We start from the raw sequence: 23,379 nt of genomic DNA on the forward strand, positions 1-23,379 counted from the left end.
CAGATCAGAGATAACACAATTCGATAGCCATATCTGAGTGAGAAATCCTACAGAAATCTAGCGAATAGCTTAAATTAAAACTTTTGGCGGAATGAGCGAAATAATTGTTAATATGTGGATTGTGTACTGAAGGAAGGGCAGTGATTTTGTTTCCCCTGTGCATCATTCTAGGACATCAAATTCAGCTCTGAAGTTTCCAAATTACCAGAAAAATGATTAAATTATTCAGGGGAACATTTCATCAACACATTTGTCCAACAGGTTGTCGGTTCATATAACTTTCCTTGAATTTGATTGGCTGAGAAGCACCGTTGCTATGGTAACTGTCGGATAAACAACGATAAAACAAGGACCTATTTGATAAATCGTCCAACAAGTCCTTTCGTAAAACACTCAATAGGACAAAGCCATGGACCCGATGATTGTCGGAATTCTAATTTGAATAATTTGTTGGGGTTTTTTCATGACCTCATTTCTTTTATATGATTGTCAATTTCCTTAACCCTCTTTTACTTTGTTTTACCTCTCTTTTCCTACTTGTTTCACTACTTGAAAAAATCTTTCCTTACCACCACCCTCCTTGTAGTTATTCTGAAGATAGCAATGACGAAGATTATGATACGAAAAAGAATGCAAATTATTCAAAATACTTTGAATAAGCCAGTTCGTAGTTCCTTTCTGCGCATGATCAAAAGATTCTACGCATGATCAGAGGAAGGTCATTTGTACTAAAGTGACATGGTGGTTTAAAATCTAATGAGATAAGCACCAACTTTCATGTTTTGATTATTCATATATTCTTTTGAATTGTGGTTTTCATTTACATCCACAAAAAACAACAATGCGTCCACGAACGACTGGTATTTCACAGTTTGCCAAGTACATTGTGCAACATGCTATGATATGCATTCAGAGAAGGAATGCATCAATTACCTTCATAAAGCGTTCATTGGTGTGCTATTCTAGTCACCTGGTCTATTGAATTTCTTCATCCTGCTATGTAAGGCAAGATTATACGTAATGTCTTGCTTTGAAATCTGCCTATCATAATGAGAGAAATGAAAGGTAATTTGACCAAAATTGTCCATGAAGTAACTACGAACTGGTCTAGATCTATTCATGTATTCATTAGGTAAGTTACCACTCTGAACATTAGAGCTTCTGAATACTCCTGATCCACTTTGAACACCAATTGACTGAAAAGTCCCGCTTCCAGTTGAGCCTGAACAGGAGAAAACATTTTGGAAAATAACCAATTTGAAAAGATCGGAACAGATTGGGCTTCAAAGACTATGCTAATTCTTAATAAAAATTCATACTAGGACTACACTCCCAACGTGTTCCTTTCAAATTTTGATGGATATATATTGTATTGTTTTATCTGAGGAGTTTGAGTGTGCAAATAGTGGGTTTGATAAACACTTTGATCTTAGGATTTCTTTCATCTCTAAGTGTATACAAGTATATTTAGATGCCTTATTAGTTAGAGGTTCTCAAGATGGTAACGAGGAAATCGTGAGCCACTAAACAAGACAGGGTTGGGTCTCCCAGACGTTTCCAATCACTTTTTAAACAAAAAAGCTGAAAACACACTGAATAGAACACTTTAATACATTGAAATATTTTCTGTAATATATTTTTTCCATATTATCATATTTTCGAAAGTAGATTTTCTAAGAATGCCACAAAGCGTGTCTTTATCATGCAACAAAAATATATATGTTTACCTTTATTAAGTTAGATAAGAATCATAACTTGAAGTATGGATATATCATGCATAAATTAATATGATCAATGGAAGAGCAAAATTTTATTCCACGTGATTATCTAAAGGCCACCGCACATCTTATGACTGTTCGCGATCCGATTTTGGAACAAATCGCATTTTGCTCATTTTCTGAAAATGTAATTGACACACATCATTTCATTTGAGGTTTAAATTAATTGAAAGAACGCTAATATAATCATTTTGAAAGATTACAAGCCTTTATTTCGGAGTAAAGGCCAAATTAGTTTCGAATCGTAGCCAATCGTACGACTGCTATGACGTCATTACGACTAGATATTAAATTCGCCTTTATTCTAAGAAGGATGATAGCATAGTCACAGATTTGAACCTAGATATTCGTATGATGGTTTAGAACATTACACAGTAAGATATTCCAAGTCTCAATATTAGCATCAAACATGTCAAATTCTGCTAGGTTTTATTCAAAATCGGGTCGCAGACCAATCGTAAGGTGTGCGGTCGCCTTAAGACAATTCTAAGCAGTTTCGTAAGTTATGCCGTAAGAGATATGCAAGCATGCCCATTTTTCAATGTTCCGTGATAACTGAAGGGATGCACTATTATTTATCTGTCTAGTGGTAAAGGGGTTAAATTCCTACCTGGCTGGGAAGGCCTACCACGTTCACGCGGCGTTTCAGCTTCTGCATCTCCGACGTCGGCTTGATTAGGAAGAAATAATATGAATAGATTAATGTTTATCCAAGTAATATCGATAATTCATTGTCTATATTTTTACAGTATTTTCTCTCGAACCCAAGTTTAATGCGGGGGTAGTGTATACCCTCCCTCGCTCCATCCATCCCTCAATCCATCCATCCCTCCCTCCATTCATCAATTCATTCATCTATCCATCCATCCACCCATCCAACCATCCATCAATCCCTTAATCCATCCATCCATTAATTCATTCATCCATTCATTCATCCATCCATCCAACCATCCATCCAACCATCCATCCATCCATTCATCCATCCATCCATTCATTCATCCATCCATCCATTCATCCATCCATCCATCCATCTGTCCATCTATCCCACCACTCTTCAAATAATGTTATGTAGCACAAAAGGGACATTAGCCCACGATAATTTTATAATCATAATTATGTGGGTAACCATAATTATGCTGCCCCGTTTATCAATGCTTTTACTTTTCTCACCCCTCCCGTTTCTGTATTTTTGTTTTGTATACGGTCTGTAGAAGGGTGGGCCAATAACTATTATCTTACGAAAAAACACAAAATAATGATGAACATTAATTTTATGCGTCTTTTGGGTCTATTCGTCGACAAAATGAACATAATTATTTTTATAGAATGCTAGTAAGGATCCTAATGACATGATTAAATGGATTCTATCACGTGATGAACAGTCAAGCGAGCGAGGCGAACGTGCCCCAAAATGACCTTTTCGATTCAGAAATCTAATTTTGTGATGAAGTTTGACATAATATTCAGTTTATCTTCACCCTTTTCCTTTCTTTCCTTCCCCCCTAAATAATGGACATGAAGCTTTTGGGTCGAATCATGGCCCCAATTTAAAGCACCCTATACGCCAGCGGTGCGTATAATTCTTGATCATGCCCTCGAGGATGTGTATCATTAGCCTATATCAGTCTGAAGCACTGGCATACAGATGGGGGGCTTGCCTGGGATCCATATTCCCCCACAATTTTTACGACAAAGCATGAAGGGAGAAAAAGAAAAAAGAGAAAAGGGATAAAATATGAGATCATATTCTGACTATTATCTCGAAATCTATTACAAAAATTTCTTTTTTTATCAAAAAGGTCAACAATTTTGCTCGCTCGCTTCGCTGACTCACAGCTGTGTAGAAAATTTTGGCCCATGCGCCATGTCTGGCCCATCCAAATTTTCTTGCTAAGTAACGCTTTATGATATAACTGCTAAAGTCCGACATCAAAAATCACACTACTTACGAGAATCTGGTACTTCAGGGGGAACCAATTGGAACTGCCCTCCCGAACTTTGAACAGGTGTTTGTCCAAAAAGTCCCCGTAGGTCTATGAAATGCGAAACAAAAACTGTGTGTAAAACTTTTAAGCAAAGACAATCTATTTCTTAATTATCAATTTCAGTTTTATTTACGCATACCTATTATATCAGTTATCATGGGGCTGCTGTTATGTTCCTGTCTCACAATAAAAAGGAACATAGCAATATTTTACACTGTCACAAAATATATTCAATATGACAAACAAATAAACAATTTTATGACGTAATGGCAGTGAAGTAAACTACAGAGAGGAAAAAGGACACTGAGTTCTATATACTGTGAAATTACTGTGAAATATTTTATATTTGCAAGAACAAATTGATGTACAGAAAAAAACTGTCAAACGCAACACTGAAAGTTTCATTTTAAATGTATTTTAACTAACTTGTTCATTTTCACATATAATTAAAGGACAAGTCCACCCCAACAAAATGTTGATTTGAAAAAAAGGAGAAAAATCCAACATGCAAAACACTGAAAATTTCATCAAAATCGGATGTAAAATAAGAAAGTTATGCCATTTTAAAGTTTCGCTTAATTTCACAAAACAGTTATATGCATATCCTGGTTGTTATGCAAATAGGCAGACTAATGACGTCACCCACTCATTATTTATTTTGTATTTTATTATATGAAATATGAAATATATTAATTTTCTCCTCGTTGTCAAGTGAAACAAAGTTTTATTTATCCCTGAAAATGTGGAATTACCATTAATTTAACATTTTATGGTTAAATCAAGTTGATCCTTATTGTCAAATCTGTAAAATATTGAAATATTGTATTATTCAATTTGTGTGTGCCAAATTGGAGAGGTCGGACGTGTTTTAAAAGTGCTCTGACATTTTGTGCAATTTTACCGTGTTTCCTGACATTTTGTGAAAAAGTTTTATATGGTTGCATCAGAAACTGGATAGTGAATATCAAGGATATACTCATTTTTCATTTGGATTACTTATTTGGATACTATCAAACATTTTTAACTTGAAATTTTGATCATTTTGGAGAAGAAAGTGTCAATAGACTTCTAAAACTAGCATCATTTACGCGTCATTGCCTAGCAACTCATCATTAAACGCATATTGGCTTGGATGGAACGCATGACTGGTATCTCTTTGCGCAACCATTCTTTGTGCGCTTAATTCTGATTGTTTCATGTAATTGTGACGTCACGATGTCTGGGAAGAGAAAGTCGTCGAAAAACAACTCTGGTGATAATGAAGAGACGAATGAAAACTATCTTCTATCACTGATCAAGAATGAGCTAGGGAAACTTTCCAATTCCTTGAATGCTAAGTTGACCGTCTTGGAACAGTCGATCGACAGTATACGAGAGGGACAAAGTAGTATTGTCAACTCGCTGTCGTTCCTCAACGAGAAATTTGAGGAAATGAAGTTGAAGGCCGAGAAGATAGAAAAGGAAAACAGAGAACTGAAGGAACAAAACATCTGTCTTCAGAAGAGATTCAGTGAGTTGACCTTCCAGCTTAACGAACTTGACCAGTACCACAGAAGAGTCAACTTGGAGGTGGCAGGTGTACCAGAACGACAGGGCGAGGTTCCTGAAAGGATCGTACTTAATATCGCGAAACACATCAGCCCTGAGCTTGCAGCATCCGACTTCGATGTGGTTCATCGGCTGGGTTCCAAACGCCAAGCTGATAACAAAGCCCGCCCAATCATCGTGCGATTCACCACAAGACGAGCTCGGAACATCATGTACGATGGGAGAAGGAAGCTGAAGACTCTCTCCACAAAGGATCTTGGATACAACAGCGATGGCAAGATCTACCTCAATGAAAACTTGATCGCTTCCACTAAGGAGCTAATGAAAGATGTCAACAAGGCCCGCCGAGATGCCGGATACAAGTTCCTGTGGACCCAGAATGGCCGAATCTATGTAAGGAAGGATGAGAAGTGTCAACCCATCATCATTCATTCCAGAGAGGACTTTTCTAAGCTGTAGAAGGACTATCCATGTTTTTCAATTTTCCAGTATTCTTTTTATTTCTTATGAAATTCACGTCACAAAATTTTTCGCATCGATCAATATTTGTGTTATTTTCCGTGGTATATTTTGCATTCTTTCACTGCCCTTTCAATAATGTTTCAATACCAGACATTTCATGGAGGTCATTTTACTTATTTTTGTGTGCAAATATTCTTCATCGACCGTTAATAATTGTATCAAATAATCTTTATTTTGTTAACTATTACAACTGCAGTATTTTTCAAACTCGAATTTGGGGTCATGACGGTATCAAATCTAAAAGATGCTTTATATGCTCAGCTTACAAAGATTTTGATTTAAAATGGCAATATATTCTATTTCATAATGGTGGATAATATGCGTGATTTCCCATTTTATCATCTGAATAATGATGATTTCTTATTACTAAATCATCCAAGTCAGGATAAAAGTAATATTATCTCAAATCATCATACTCCATTTGATAGATTTTCTACTGATATTCTTACAAATAATTTTGATGAACTTCAAGTTGAATTCGATATTCATGATAAAGCATACAATCTTTCCTCTTCTCCATATTATACAGAAAATTCATTCAAAGACTATGCTAAATTGATTGGAGAAGATGATGTTTTTATTTTGCATTTGAATATAAGAAGCGCTAACCAAAACTTCGAGAAATTACGATTATTATTAGAAAATACACAATTTGCCAATCCCCCAATCATTGCTCTTACTGAAACTTGGTTCACGGAAACACCTAATTCCTTATGCACCATCCCGAATTATGATATTGTTATAAACAATAGGAAAAATAAAATTGGAGGTGGACTAGCATTATATATTCCGTCTTCATTTGATTATGCAATTAGACATGAATTTGAATATATGAATGATATCATCGAATCCTTATTTGTAGAAGTAAAACTTCAAAAAGATAAGAAAACTCTAATAGGTGTCATCTACAGACCTCCTCAAACTTCTTGTATAGAAGATTTTTTACTTGCTACTAATGAACTTTTGCAAAACGGAGAATTGATAAATAACAATTGTATCATCACTGGTGATTTCAATATTAATCTCTTGACCAGTAATCACTCTGCAACAAACGATTTCCTTGAATTAATGTTAACTTCTACTTTTTTGCCGATTATTTCTAGACCAACCCGTATTACTGATCATTCTGCTACGCTTATAGATAATATATTCTGTAACTCTCACCCTCTTCCGAAAGCTGGCATTGTAACGACAGACATATCCGATCATTTTCTTATTTTTACCCATATCCAAACAATGCAATCACTCGCAAAAATGGAAAAGAAATATAGGATCTGTCGCAACTTTAGTGACAAAAATATTGAACGCCTCCAAGAAGATTTAAGCTCTGTTGATTGGTCTGACGTTTATAACTCGAAAGAGAATGTCGATGACTCATTTGACATATTTTTGAAATATTTCAATGATTGCTTAGATTCTTGTGTTCCTTTAAAGAAATATCGAAATTACGACTATAAACGTGTTCCAAAGCTACCATGGGTTTCAAAAATGATATTAAGGTCTATCAATCGGAAAAATAATCTCTATGTTTCTTATATATCAAATCCAAATGATGTTTCACGGAATAGATACACGTCTTATAAAAATACCTTAACAACTACTCTCCGAATAGCAAAAAAGAGGTTTTATTCAGAAAAATTACAATCATATAAAAACGACCTTAAAAATACATGGAAAACAATAAATGGGGCTCTAAACAAAATTAACAAATCTAGTGCTGTTAATAAATTATGTGTAGATGGAAATATGGTTGAAGATACTCATTCTATAGCAAATGAATTTAATTCATATTTCTCTCAAATTGGACCAAAGTTAGCTGGAAATATTATCCCTGTAGAAAATTCGTTTAAGGACTTTTTGGACAAACAAAATGATAATTCAATATTTCTTACTCCAGTTCATAGAGAAGAATTACTTGAGATTGTATTTAATTTGAAAGCAGGAAAGACACCCGGATATGATGGCATTACAAATAAAGTATTGAAAAACATTATACATTCTCTTGCTGATCCCCTGCTTCATATATTTAATTTATCATTGCAGCTTGGCCAGGTCCCAAAGAAGATGAAAATAGCTAAAGTTATACCCATTTTCAAGAAGGGGGACCAATTAATTACTAGTAATTATCGCCCAATATCTTTGTTAACTTCGTTCTCAAAAATTCTTGAAAGGATCATTTATAAAAGGACAGTTGCTTTCCTTAAGAAATATAGTATTATATGTGATAATCAATTTGGTTTTAGAGAAAAACATAATACAACTCATGCTATATTGACATTAATAAATAAAATATCTACTTCTTTTGATAATTCTGATCATACTGTAGGATTATTCCTTGACTTCTCAAAAGCGTTTGACACAATAGATCATGAAATACTGTTATGTAAGCTATCAAATTACGGTATCAGAGGGACAGCTTTACAATGGTTTAGGAGTTATCTTACTGATAGAATTCAGTTTGTTACAGTAAATGAATCAGAATCTCCAACAAGGCCAGTTTCCTGTGGAATTCCACAAGGTAGTATTCTTGGCCCCTTGTTATTTATACTTTATGTTAATGATATGAAAAATTCATCTCATGTTCTCTCATTTATTCTCTTTGCTGATGATTCCAATATTTTCTATACACACCATGATCCACATGTACTTGTGAGCACTATGAATACAGAATTTAAAAAAGTAACAAACTGGATTAAAGCCAACAAATTGTCACTGAATCTGCAAAAAACTAATTATATGCTTTTTAGTCATTCATTGAAACATCTACCGCATCAAATACTTTTAGATAATACTGAAATCAAAGAAGTGCAAACAACAAAATTTTTAGGTCTTACTATTGATAACAAGCTTACGTGGAATGCTCATATCAACAATACTTGCAAAACTCTGTCAAGAAATATTGGAGTCATCAATAAGCTTAAATACGTTCTACCAGCACAGGCGCTATCCATGTTGTATTGTGCATTAATTCTACCATATCTTAATTATGGAATTCTGGCATGGGGTAATGCCTCTCAAACTAGACTGAATAAAGTCTTGCTACTTCAGAAAAAAGTACTGAGAATAATATGCAATATGTCCTTTAGAGCTCATACGGATGAATTGTTTCGTCAGAAACGTATCCTTAAAATCAATGACCTGTACCGCTTGCAACTATTCCAATTTATGTATCAGCTAGATAGAAATAGTTTACCTAATGTCCTACAAAAGAAATTTATGAGAAACAATACTTTACATTCATATAATACGAGACAATCAAATGACTATCACTTACCTAAAAGTAAAACAGTATTTTCTAGCAAAACTGTATTTTTCACAGGACCAAAACTCTGGAATTCTCTGGACAGAGAAATGAAAGAGGCAGCTAATCTTATACGATTTAAATTACTCATGAAAAAATTTCTCCTGAATTCTTATTGATTCAATCTAATATTTGTGAACTTCATACTTATCCACGGTAGTATTGAATATTTTTTTTAAGTCAATATTTAATTTTGTATATAGTGTAAATACGTTTGTGTTACAGTGTTTATATCTATATAATTTTATAGAATTTTGCTGATTATTTTACTCTTACCCTTGTATAAAGTTTTGATAGGGGGTCTACATTTTACAAGCTCTGCTTTTTAGTAGGCCCCTCCACTTTTTTCATTTCATTGCTACGTTTCAATCCTGCATATGTTATGCATTTTTTTTCATTGTAAACATGATTACGAAATGTACTTTGATGATTGTGGAATATGAATATATCAATAAATAAATAAATAAATCAATAAAAATTAAAAAAAAATAGTGAGTGATGGACATCATCGACTCTCTCATTCGCATATCGCTGAGTTGTGCATTGAACTGTTTTGTGAAAAATAAGCGAAACTTAAAAAAGTCATAACTTTCTTATTTTACATCCGATTTCGATGAAATTTGCAGCGTTATTTTTTATTTTTCTCTATCGATTCAAATCAACAATTTTCTGGGGTGGACTTGACCTTTAAGGCTGTACAAAACAGGTACGGGAAGACACACCACAAAATACCCATTACGTATTTTCTCATTTGAAATATGAAATTGCATAGTAGCATGTAGTTTGACAACAAATATAATTATGTATGTCATTTGTTATGAGTCATTTAAAACGGTTCTTCGTTATTGGCCTAACTTTTCTACAGAATTGAAAAATTACATTCTTCGTGATGGTGACATTGGCCTAGTGAGTGTTCTACACCATAGGGTCTCACATTTGCATATTACTCATTTGGGGGCATTTATAGCGGTTTTGTGAAGTAACGCAAAATTTCAAAAGAAGTCATGACTTTCTTTCTTTGATTCTGGTATCTTTTGTTTTATGCTTGCTTGAGTTTATCAAATATTTATTTCAGGTTCGCAAAGCATAGGGTGTTCTACTTACTGCTGTCACTAGATCTTGCATTAGTAGAGAACACTCCTCCAGCTGTCTTGGTATATTTGCTTTTAATAAGTGCTGCCAGAAGGCCCGTTGCTGTATGAAAGAAAGAAAGAAAGAAAGAAAAGAATAGAATTCAAAATACTACTCCACGCATGGAAAGCATTGCATTATATGGTCAGTCCCCGAAAGGCCTTTAACTTCCAGACCTCATCTCAGGATACACTTCCGCAAGAAATCTCCTTTCCTCCACTAACAAACAGCTAAATATACAGAGAACAAGTTTAATCCAAGAAGAAAAGGCTTTTGCTTCTTCAGGATCCGAGAAAGTGAATTGCTTGAAGCATTAAAAAGTATTTAAAATCTTCTCTATTTTCTTCTTGCTTCTGTTGCATAATGTTGATGTAATTTGATTTGACCATACACCCAAACAGGCAAACATTTTTTTTTCTGTAATCCCTCCATCCCTCTGCGCCTAGGAATAGTTTACTAAATAGATGCCGCATAATAAATGCTGTGTTTATTATCATCTTGATGAAAATATTCAACATTTTTGCTTGGGGAATTTTACTCTATCAGTACTCCTCTAGGTAACAGACAATGAAAGTTAAACAAACAGTTACCTGGTGAACTGTCTCGAGTAGATGGACTGGCTACCTCAGAGTCGCCTGTTGAATCGCAAATTAATAAAGAAAACTTACAAATATACAAGTGCTAATAACCAAAACGATCATGAAGCTCAAAGGGAAAGCCAAATCCAACAAAGGAGTTATTATGCATTTCTTGATTCACTTGGTAGCTTGGTATTCAAATAAGGGGAAAGATTACATCACCCACACACTTTTTCTTATAAATATGAAATATAATGATTTTCTTCTCATTTTCATGAAACAATTTTATTCCTCCCTCAACATGTGAAATTATCACTGCTTTAACGCTTTAGGTTCAGTCAAGATACAGGTTATTGCTGTCAAATCTGTATAAATTGAAACCATGGATCCTACTCGAACGGCACCATTCAAACAATGAAAAAAATGGAGCGAGGCCGGTGAACGTAGTTTTACTGTTGCTGCGGCAAAAGAATGGAACAAGCTTCCCATTACAGTAAGATCTGAAACTTCTCTTCATAGATTTAAGAAACAGTTGAAAACGTACTTGTATATAGGAGAGATGTAGCCTTTAACATGTTTAAGTGTTGTAAATTGAAGTACAGTGTAAACGCTATGATATAGTGTACTATGTATAGCGTTCCTATAAATGCCTTATAATTATTATTGTTATTATTATTAAGTAAACGAAACGAGCGAGAGCATGATGACATCATCGGCTCTCTCATGTGCGCATCACGGAGTTGTGCATAAAAAAGTATCGGTTTCCACTATATTGATTCAATTAATGGTCGGCTTTTTACCCCCGGAAACGGAAGGTACGTTCTGATTGAAGCCTCCTTCGGGAGCTAAACAAAAAGAAAAGGAATTTCAAAACAAGTGGAACGCCTCTGGCGGTCTCACCTGCATCACACGATTAACATAGCAGCAGTGCATGCTGACTTTGAAAACTACTATGAAATAATTATTCACACAACACACCATTCATGTATGATATACAACGTGACATTTGACCTTGATTATGTGACCTAAGACTTGTCAGTAATACTTGATTACCCCTATATCCACATTTTATACACTATATCTACAAACTTTGAAAATGTCATGTGACCTGAAACTCGCACAAGATGTTCAGTGATACTTGGTTACTCTTATGTCCAAGTTTCATGAATCATATCCATAAACATTCAAAGTTATGATGGTAATTCAACAAATACCCCCCAACTTGGCTAAAGTTCATCGATTTTACATGATCTTTGACCTTTATCATGTGACCTGAAACTCGCTCAGGATGTTCAATGATACTTGATTACTCTTCTGTCCAAGTTTTATGAACAAGACCGATAAACATTCAAAGATACGACGATAATTCAACAAATGCCCCCATTATGGCCAAAGTTCATTGACCTTTGACCTTGGTCATGTGACCTGAAATGCGCACAGGACGTTCAGTGATACTTGATTACTCTTTTGTCCAGGTCTTATGAACTAGACCAATAAAATTTCAAAGTTATGATGGTAATTCAAAAAATGCCCCAAATTCATTGACCTTAAATGACCTTTGACCTTGATCATTTGACCTGAAATTTGCACAGGATGTGAAGTGGCACTTGATTATTCTTATGTCAAAGTTTCATGAATCAGATTCATAAACTTTTAAAGTTATGATGGTGATTCAACAAATATCGCCAATATGGCCAAAATTCATTGACTCATGTGACTCAAAACTCGGACAGGATGTTTATTAATACCTGATTAACCTTATGGCTATAAGTTTCATGAACTAGGTTCATATACCCCCTAAGTTATGCTGTCATTTCAAAAACTTAACCTTAGGTTAAGATTTGGTGTTGACGCCGCCGCCGCCGTCGGAAAAGCGGCGCCTGTAGTCTCACTCTGCTTCGCAGGTGAGACAAAAAAAAATGTTGAATCAGAATGCAACTACCATACAAAGATTCATAAACATACAAGAAATATGTGAAAAAAATCCACATCATACTGTTGTAATTTTGATAATTTGGCATGCATCATAGTAAAGATTGCTACAATTTATGTTTCCACTGTCATTGTAAACAACATGCAAATCAGAATAATAAATTTTTTTTCAGAAACTGAATTTAAAAAAATGGTATATCTAATTTACCACGAGTACGTTCTTCGATGACCTCTGCATCCCCTGGAAAGCGTGACAAGTAAAAAAAAACGAATAAAAACAAACCCTAATACCACGGTCACATTTGATCTACGGTGGCTGTACGGCGAGTCGAAAAATAGCTGGTACAAAAACATGTTAAAACGACTGTTTTCGACTGGTCGTACGGCTGCCGTAGAGTAAATGTGACCAAGGTATTAGAAACAAAAGCCCTACAGGGCCGGTGGAAACGAAGAAACGATAAGAATGTGAATGACGACTTTCTTTCATTAATAAATGCTTTGCCCCAAAATAACTTTGAATTGCATTTTTACTATAACTATATAGTTGCAGTCAGTGTGTTCGATTGAAAGGGCAAGCTCCGATGTGTTTTATGAAATAACACATTTTGATACTTTTGGTTCTTTTGGCTGGGGTGCTAATGTCGTGCTTGCGCATCTCAATATGGAACCTGCTTGGTATTATTAAGACAAAGATTAAGCACATATATTTTTGAAATATTTCCAACAACGTATTTTTTTACCTCAGCCCGCCCAGATTTCCAAGAATGTATCATTGACCTCCACCATCCCCCCCCCCATCCCCAACCCTCTTCGAATCTTATATGGCCATGCGCGCTGATACGCAAGGCATTTCAGAGTAGCTGCAACGATCCGTTTTACAAAGAGTTATGATTGATCCAATCAACCACAACTATGGACGGCCAGCAACGTCAACATCTAAAATGCAAATTTGTTTTCAAAATATGTCTCGATATGATGTATTTTCATGTATTTTCATTTATTTTCATCATTCTCTTCAAGATTCAGTGTAATTCTCTTTGTTTACTAAGGAGATTCATTGAGCTAATTTCCTTTAGAAAAAAAATTATGGTATGGTCGGATTTCCATACAGTTGAGATTGATTGAATCAATAATGTTTCTTCTTCTGCTTATTCTTACCAATATCTGGTGGGCTTTCCGGGGATTCTTGACCAGTACTAAAGCTACCTCCGGAAGATGATGGAACTTTCTGGTTGATACTTCCTCCGGGAACTAATCAAAGATTTTGAAAAAGTTTATTAATATAACATATAGAAAGGACGATATTAATTGATAAGTTTATTAAAGGTCAAGTCCACCTCAGAAAAAATTGATTTGAATCAATAAAGAAAAATCAGACAAGCACAGTGCTGAAAATTTCATCAAAATTGGATGTAAAATAAGAAAGTTATGACATTTCAAAGTTCGCTTATTTTTAACTAAAGAGTTATATGAACGAGCCAGTTACATCCAAATGAGAGAGTCGATGACGTCACTCACTATTTCTTTTGTTTTTTATTGTTTGAATTGTACAATATTTCAAGTTTTATGAATTTGATGATTAGGACCTCCTTGCCTCACGCATAACATGTTAAAATAATGGAATTCCACGTGTTCAGGGAGGAATGAAAATTCAATTCACATGACAATGACAAGAAAATCAAAATATTTCATATTTCATATAATAAAATACAAAAGAAATAGTGAGTGAGTGATGCCATCAGTTCCCTCATTTGCATACCGACCGAGATGTGCATATCACTGTTTTGTGTAAAATGAAGCAAAATTTTAAAATGTCATAACTTTATTATTTTACATCCGATTTTGATGAAATTTTCAGTGTTATGCTTGTTGATTTTTTCTCTTTTTATTTAAATCAAGATTTTGTTGGGTTGGGCTTGTCCTTTAAATTCGTGAAAAGTATACGGCGTAAATGAAATCAATAATGAGGGAGTTTCATGCCACACGACGGATTCAAGAACAGAAAAATATGTATAGTCAAATGCGCTTCATGCACGGGCGTAAATCTGGGACTGACGTCATGCATGCTTTTCAATTGGGGGGGGGGTAAGGAAAAAATAGATCACCCCCCCCTGCAAAACAGATGTGACGCAATGATTTACTCCAGTGCCTCCATGGCAGTGGTAAACCAATAACACTGTAAAAACTGTGGTGTAAAACTGACGCCAATTGGTGTTAATAGAGGACCACAGAGGTGTTAAAATAACACCCTAGAGATTGAACATAACACCAAAGAGTGTAAATATAACAACCATAGGTGTTGTAATAACACCTATAGGTGTAAAACTAACACCACCAATTTAACACCGGTTTAAAATAACTGATGTGGTCCTCTATGTACACCGGTTAACACCACAGTTTTTGCTGTGAAGTCTTTATCGAAAATTGGTGAATCAAAACATCAACTTCATCCTGCATGGGCAAACAACATCTTTACAACTTTTCGTCCGCTCCGGAAACTAAGGACGAAACCTCTGTACCGGTTCACCAATTTTGGATAAAGTCATTCCATGACCTTGGTCATGTGACTCAAAAGTCAGGCAGGATGTTTAGTAATACTTGATTAACCTTACGGCTAAGTTTCATGAACTAGGTTCATATACCCCCTAAGTTATGCTGTCATTTAAAAAACTTAACCTTAGGTTAAGATTTGGTGTTGACGCCGCCGCCGTAGGAAAAGCGGCGCCTGTAGTCTCACTCTGTGGTCCTCTATGTACACCGGTTAACACCACAGTTTTTGTTGTGAAGTCTTTATCGAAAACATCAACTTCATCCTGCATGGGCAAACAACATCTTTGCAACTTTTCGTCCGCTCCGGAAAATAAGGACGAAACCTCTGTACCGGTTCATCAATTTTCGATAAAGCCATTCCATGCAGCTGCTCATTGTCGGTTGACGGGTATTTTTCATTACATTTACTGCGTTCCTGGGTCCTCCCTTCGTCGCGGAGCGAATAGGATGATGTGATTCGGCCTGCCTCGCCGTAAAGATATCTACAAATAATGAATTTCCACTGTTTCACTATCTACAGTGCAAACAACATACAAACATTAAATAGAAAAGTCAGTAATAGAAAAGAGGCACAAATCTATAACTACATGCACTGTTAAACATAATTTATACAACGCTGTTTACTATGTGAATCGCACAGTAGTTATTTAAACAGTTTAAACCAGTGCCGACAATCTTAAACAACCACGCTAAATTATTGATAATTGAATATTTGAATTTAAACTTTGCTGATTAAGATTTTAAACACTTTACTACAGTGCGACTCACATAGTAAACAGAGTTGTTTAAATGATTTTCAACAGTGTAATTAAGTAAACAAAATAAATTGCTCTTACGGGGCTGTTGTTGGCCAGTGCTAAAGCTACCACCGGAAGGTGATGGAACTTCTTGCTTGATACCTCCAACTAAACAACAACAAATAATAGACATTGAAAAAATGACAAAATGATAATCAACAATGAAATGAATTCGCGAATATACATTATTATTATTATTCATATACTGCGCTTTTCCCAGAATGGCCCAAAGCGCTTACAAGAGGAAAAAGAGATTGTTTCAACTAAAAACTTACAATCCTAAAAATCTGGATTGGAAAAAAAGAAAGGTTTTAAGTCCCTTTTTAAATGAAGCAACAGATGGTGATTGTCTAAGAATAAAAGGTAACATTGGATGAACTCGCATATGCAGTTCCTTTGTTGTTCTTAATTTACTGATATATCTTGTATTCTTTTTTTCCCTTCTTTCTTAGCGCTTTGAAACTTTCGTATAAAGCGCTTTATAGATTTTGTATGTTATTTATGCAGACATGAATTCATGAATTCTGGCCTAAACTCATTCTATTTCATGTCATAAGATTTTTTTCTAAATTTCCAAATATATTACATATGTGATTGGTTTATTAGGGAATTAATTGTTCTATATGATATCCTGAAAATACTTCCTTTCATATTTCATGTACATGTATGTTGAAATAATCCAGCCTAAACACTTTAAATGGATTGATTACAGTAACCAATACCAATATGTTAGTGAAAAATATCCTACCGATAAAATGGTCATTATTAACCGAACTTTCGGGTAGATTTTAACCAATAGATTGTTGATTTTGACCATTTTTGTCGGTCGGACATTTTATTCACCAAGGGCCAGGGCATGGGTCATTTTGACCAATCCTCTTATCAGAGAGCAACCCTCTTTAGTGTTTAAGGTTCAAATGATTAGGGGTGCCACGAGCCTAATCAAATCAGGAGGGCTAAAGATATTCGTTCGACCCAACCTTTTCGATTTTTTTTTCAATTTGATATTGCTGATTGACAAAATATATGAATATGATTCAAAATCTAACACTGATTCTAGAAATGGTAACTATTGAACTTCCTTCGCCCAAATTGGGAAGATAAATAAGTGACTTGGAACTATTTTTTGACTGGCGGAATAATTAGGGCTATTTTACTGTTTCAGTTGATGAATTTGATCCATTCATAGTTATCTTCATAAATGGCGATTTATTTTTTAAAATGAGCTGGCTACGGTGCCCTTTCCTGGCCAGATATGGAATGTCAGATATGTATCCTATCCAATGGTAGTAAACATTCCACCCTCTAACTTCACATTTATTCTTTATGAATTTTTCAAAAGTGCCATTTTAACACACAAGTCTATGGGGGAATGTTTTACGCGCGTGACACCTATATAGGCATGGAAAGTCGGGGTGCTGGGTTTTGTTTATTTCCAATTCGTCTAACGCCAATTCGTCCAATTGCCAACTCGTCTACTACCATTTGGTCCATCATCAGTTCGTCTACTCACCACATGGTCTACTTCGTTTTAGTCTAAAAACCATTTGGTCTAATAACTATTTAGTCCATATACCATTTGGTCTAAATAAACTTAAGTGTTAATTGTGCAAAATGAATGAAAAGAAATTGTGTATTCGACCAACTGGTTATTAGACGAAATGGTGATTAGACGAAGTGATGATTGGTCCAAATGGTTATTGGACTAAATGGTTGTAAGACGAAATGTTGATGGACGGAATGGTATTAGACTAAATGAAGGTAGACCATGTGGTGAGTGGACGAGCTGGCAGTGGACGAATTGACAATTTACCCTGGATTCCTCGGGGTGCGGCGTGTTTTATTCTCCATTGGCAGCACACCGTGTATGGTAGGTGTTCAAAAATGGATAAATGTAAGGAAATAACCAATATTTTGTAGTGAAATCATTTTGTGTGTGTCAGATTTACATCAGCACCCCCCCCCCCGTAAAAAATCGCTCCCAAGGCCCTATAGGTGAAATAAAATGTCAGTAAAAGAAAAAATGAAAATATACATACACTGTAAAAACTGCGGTGTTAAAACTGACACCAAATGGTTTTAATAAAGGACCACACCCTGAGGTGTTAAAATTACACCCTAGAGATTAAACGTAACACCAAAGAGTGTAAATCTAACAACAAAAGGTGTTGTAATAACACCTATAGGTGTAAAACTAGCACCACAAATTTAACACCGGTGTAAAATAACTGGTGTGGTCCTCTATGTACACCGGTTAACACCACAGTTTTGCTGTGTATAATCATAGAAGTAAACAAAATAAATTAGTCTTACCGGGTTGTTGTTGGCCGGTGCTAAAGCTTCCACCGGAAGGTTTTGGAACATCTTGGTTGAAACTTCCAACTAAACAACAACAAAGATAATAGATTTAAAAAATGAGGAAATGATAATCAACAATGAAATAAACTCGCGAATATGCATCGGATCATGGAATTAACACAGATGTTAAATAGCTCCATAATTGGATAACTCGCGTATGTATAAGAAGGACATACATGTATGGTCCGTATTCACTAAGGTCGACTAAAGTTATACCAGGGTTAAATTTAGTCGGGGTATAAAGTTAGTTCACCGCACTATTCACAAACGGTGGACTAACTAATCCATGGACTAGCTTTAGCACCCGGGGTTAAATTTAACCCACGGCTGAGTTATATACCCCGGTGCTAACTTTAGTCCATGGATTAAAATGACGTCAAATGACGCGTTTTATACCTCGGGTATCTTTAGTCCACCTTTGTGAATTCGGGCCATAAAGTCTGACCAAAGGTCAATCTATTTCAGGAACTGGGAGTCGACATAATCATATGATCTCAAACAAGCATGAGATATTTTTTATGATTAACAAATGTTGCACATGCGTTTATTTATCTATTTTCAAAATACTTGCTTTCATATGTGAAAATAATCCAGCTTACAGTCTTTAAAGGGATTGATTACAGTAACCGATCTGTTGATGAATATGATTGATTGACTGATAACGAATCGATTCAATTTCAAGAATTTCGGCAAGGTTACTTATGATATAACATTTTGAAATAAAAATGAAACCTTCTGGAAAGCAACGCTTGTAAATGAATGTTCCCTTCAGTGAATAAATAAGACATATTTATACAGAATAATAAGTTCAAAATATGTATAATCTACAAATCATGTAGAATTACATATATATATATATATATATATATATATATACATATGCTTTTTATCATCCCATCCCAAGTAAAAGATAAACAAAGCTGAAAAATAATTATGACAAGCTATGACGAAAAAGCGAAAGGGACACGGTATAAGAATAAGGCATGAAAAAAAATATACAATTAAGAACAAGGCAAAACAAAAATAGTACAAGAACTGACAAATAAAATAAACAAAGGTAAAAAAAAAACGAGTAAAAGAAAACAAACAAAAGATCAACAACAACAATATTAACGAACATGTGTCCTACCGATAAAAATGATCAATATCAACCGAAATTTCGGGTAAATTCTAATCAATAAATAAGTTCATTTTGACCATTTTTGTGAGTTGGTCGGCCACAATAATTCTTCACCAAGACGGGTCATTTTGACCAATCCTTTTAAGAGTGTATCCCTCACTAAAGAGTCTTTAATGTTTAAATTATCAGGTGAAATTTAATGTTTGGGAGGGGGAGAGTGTTCAAAGAAACTAAATCTACCAAATCTGACTGGATAAAATAAGTCACCTGGGGTCTCCGGCTGAGGACGAGGGCGCTCTGGTCGTGGTGTTTCTACATCTGCATTTCCTGTTAAACAAAGAATGGCATATTAAAATAAAACACTCAAATTCAATGTCGTTTCTCAACACATTGAAATGCAGCTTTACATTTAATTTCAACCATAATGTACATTTCTACAATTTCAGCGTGTTTATATGAAAATAGAAAGAAAATAAACCTTGAATTTCGTTAATTATTTGGAGTTAAATTGTCAATGTCGCGTTTCCACATCTCCGTCGAAAACTTTATTGACATGCATGGAAGGAACTGAAGCATGTAAAATATACACTTTTCAATGGTCACTATTCCTTAATGTACTTTTAAAAGACAGTTTTTAGAGAAAGTATTTTTACCCCCCCCCCCCTTGAAAATATTGAGGCGTTTCAGCGTGATGCAACGAGATCTTTCATCTAACAGTTTACTGTTTATTCATACTTATTCATTTGATCGTGCCAACTATCAGTCTGAATTGAAAAAAAACAACTTAGATCGTATAAATACGTAAAACATTTTACCAGCATAATTCCAGTTTATTCTTACCAATCTCTGGAGATTCAGGGGTTTCTTGACCAGTATAAAAACTACCGGCACCAGCGGATGGAACTTCTTGTTTGATACCTCCAACTGAATTATAAAAGATGGAAAATCATTATTCTTCAAGTGAAAATAAAAATTAAAAACCCAAGAATATATATATATATATAAAAATATATATATATATCCTTGATAAATATATGCTTTTTATCATCCCATCCCAAGTAGAAGATAAACAAAGCTGAATAATTGATTATGACAAGCAATAACGAAAAAGCCAAAGGGACACGGTACAAGAACAAGGCATGAAAAAAACTATACAATTAAGAACAAGGCAAAACAAAAATAGTACAAGAACTGACAAATAAAATAAACAAAGGACAAAAGACGAGTAAAAGAAAACAAACAAAAGATCAACAACAACAATCACAACAAACATGTGTCCGAACGATGAAAATGATCAATATTAACCGAAATTTCGGGTAAATTCAAATCAATAAATAAGTTGATTTTTACCATTTTTGTGAGTTGGTCGGCCACAATAATTCTTCACCAAGACGGGTCATTTTGACCAATCCTTTTAAGAGTGTATCCCTCACTAAAGAGTCTTTAAGGTTTAAATTATCAGGTGAAATTTAATGTTTGGGAGGGGGAGAGGGTTCAAAGAAACTAAATCTACCAAATCTGACTGGATAAAATAAGTCACCTGGGGTCTCCGGCTGAGGACGAGGGCGCTCTGGTCGTGGTGTTTCTACATCTGCATTTCCTGTTAAACAAAGAATGGCATATTAAAATAAAACACTCAAATTCAATGTCGTTTCTCAACACATTGAAATGCAGCTTTACATTTAATTTCAACCATAATGTACATTTCTACAATTTCAGCGTGTTTATATGAAAATAGAAAGAAAATAAACCTTGAATTTCGTTAATTATTTGGAGTTAAATTGTCAATGTCGCGTTTCCACATCTCCGTCGAAAACTTTATTGACATGCATGGAAGGAACTGAAACATGTAAAATATAATCTCTTCAATTGTCACTATTTCTTAAAGTACTTTTAATAGACAGTTTTTAGAGAAAGTATTTTTACCCCCCCCCCCCCTCTTGAAAATATTGAGGCGTTTCAGCGTGATGCAACGAGATCTTTCATCTAACATTTTACTGTTTATTTATACTTATTCATTTGATCGTGCCAACTATCAGTCTGAATTGAAAAAAAACTTAGATCGTATAAATACGTAGAACATTTTACCAGCATAATTCCAGTTTATTCTTACCAATCTCTGGAGATTCAGGGGTTTCTTGACCAGTATAAAAACTACCGGCACCAGCGGATGGAACTTCTTGTTTGATACCTCCAACTGAATTATAAAAGATGGAAAATCATTATTCTTCAAGTTAAAATAAAAATTAAAAAAAACCCAAGAATTTCCTGCCTAAACACTACTGACCCGAAATCCTATTCCTTCTTTTTTTTCTTTATCACACTATAGATTGATTTATTTTTTTTATTTGATATATATATACTATGAAGACAATAAACACAAGTTCACAAGGTTGACTGGAGGTTCATCAAATTTTATTTGCAACTCTGAGTTTCACGCAACCTTACGTGAGGTGCGATCTTCAGTTGCTTGTGAACTTGTGTTTATTATTCAAAGCTCTTCCTGTGAAGGATATCGAGCACTCTATTCAAGGATAGAATTCCCGAAGTATACTATGAGGATATATATATATAATCTTCTTTAGATATTAACGTTTTCTTGCATTAAAGAGAAAGCAACCCTGCAAGAGGTGGATCAACATAAGAGAGACATAATTATTCAAACTAGCATAGATTTTTTATTTACTCTTCAACGTTTGAATTATGTGGCGTCAAATTCGAGCAACTTCCATATAGATAGCCTCTATATATATTACCAGTACAAACCACCAAGAGTTATAGAGGCTGAATTTATCAGCTTATAAGACATCTCAACCTTCACAACCATGTGTGAATAATAAATGAAATACTTTTCTTTGATATGTACAATGTTATACGCCATATCAATATTAACACATCATTCCCCAAAGTTTATTCTTACCAATGTCCGGAGATGGAGGGGATTGTCCGCCTGTATTGAAGCTAGCCCCGGGAGGGGGTGCCACTTCTTGTTTGAAACCTCCAGCTAAACCACCACCACCAACAACAACAACAACAACAACTAAATAGTTTACAATAGCCAGATGAAATCCTTATACCAAGAAGAATAGAGCTAACAATTTCATGAACAGATTTGTTAGAGAACTTAGAATGCATTATGCCACGCGAAATCCATTTAACCTCTCTGATTGGTAATCTGAAATCCAGTTAAACTTTTCAAACTTAATTTGAATATGGAAAATAGAGTATTATTACAATAATATTGCACATGTATGCCCGTTTCTTGCTCATAGATAGAGAAATTAATCTAGAGGAGAATTCAAATGCCCCATTAGGCTTTCGTTGGGGGCACCAACATAAACAAATTCTTTACTTTTACAGGCAATACACAACAAATTGAATTGATTAAAAAAAGATTAGATCAATATGTAAAAACTGAAACAATCACTAGATAATACACATGAAGAGCATGAAAGTTCCTGCACAATTTCGTTGTCTATTAAATGCAAAACGGGTGCTGGTATGAAAGTTTCGGAAATATGAATGAACGAAATGAAGTGAAGGAAAGTATGATTGATGATTTACCTGGATTCGCAGGGGCCGGTGTGGTAGCTGGGGCTACATTAAAAAAAGAAGGAATTTAAACCAGATATATCGAATCGTTTAAATTAACTCTCTAATTCACGTGCACCGTTTTCATGTGATTTTTGTTCCCTGCATGGAGGTTGGGGAGACTGCCTATTCTATTTACATGCGCTGCGGTATGTCCCCGCCCCCACCCTTTGGACCGCCGCCCATGG

At 34.9% G+C, this 23,379-nt stretch overlaps 1 protein-coding gene across 3 annotated transcripts in view; it reads right to left on the bottom strand.

Annotated features, from left to right (window-relative positions):
• LOC121423414 overlaps nucleotides 1–23,379 on the bottom strand; it is a 155,926-nt gene that overhangs the window by 112,561 nt on the left and 19,986 nt on the right. The window contains exons 12-26 of one of the 3 annotated variants that reach the window (XM_041618741.1): nucleotides 23,165–23,197; nucleotides 22,521–22,604; nucleotides 21,714–21,797; nucleotides 21,141–21,200; nucleotides 20,441–20,524; nucleotides 19,868–19,927; nucleotides 18,436–18,504; nucleotides 16,162–16,230; nucleotides 13,934–14,026; nucleotides 12,984–13,016; nucleotides 10,856–10,900; nucleotides 10,239–10,328; nucleotides 3,728–3,811; nucleotides 2,389–2,448; nucleotides 1,142–1,222 (exon numbers count right to left, since the gene is read on the bottom strand). In XM_041618741.1, the coding sequence (XP_041474675.1) occupies nucleotides 1,142–1,222; nucleotides 2,389–2,448; nucleotides 3,728–3,811; nucleotides 10,239–10,328; nucleotides 10,856–10,900; nucleotides 12,984–13,016; nucleotides 13,934–14,026; nucleotides 16,162–16,230; nucleotides 18,436–18,504; nucleotides 19,868–19,927; nucleotides 20,441–20,524; nucleotides 21,141–21,200; nucleotides 21,714–21,797; nucleotides 22,521–22,604; nucleotides 23,165–23,197 (1,029 nt within the window). The remainder of the gene's footprint in view (nucleotides 1–1,141; nucleotides 1,223–2,388; nucleotides 2,449–3,727; nucleotides 3,812–10,238; nucleotides 10,329–10,855; nucleotides 10,901–12,983; nucleotides 13,017–13,933; nucleotides 14,027–16,161; nucleotides 16,231–18,435; nucleotides 18,505–19,867; nucleotides 19,928–20,440; nucleotides 20,525–21,140; nucleotides 21,201–21,713; nucleotides 21,798–22,520; nucleotides 22,605–23,164; nucleotides 23,198–23,379) is intronic. The other 2 variants (XM_041618742.1, XM_041618743.1) reach the window with 2 other exon arrangements.

The sequence above is a fragment of the Lytechinus variegatus genome, chromosome 11, assembly GCF_018143015.1.
Source record: "Lytechinus variegatus isolate NC3 chromosome 11, Lvar_3.0, whole genome shotgun sequence".
Taxonomy (NCBI): domain Eukaryota; kingdom Metazoa; phylum Echinodermata; class Echinoidea; order Temnopleuroida; family Toxopneustidae; genus Lytechinus; species Lytechinus variegatus.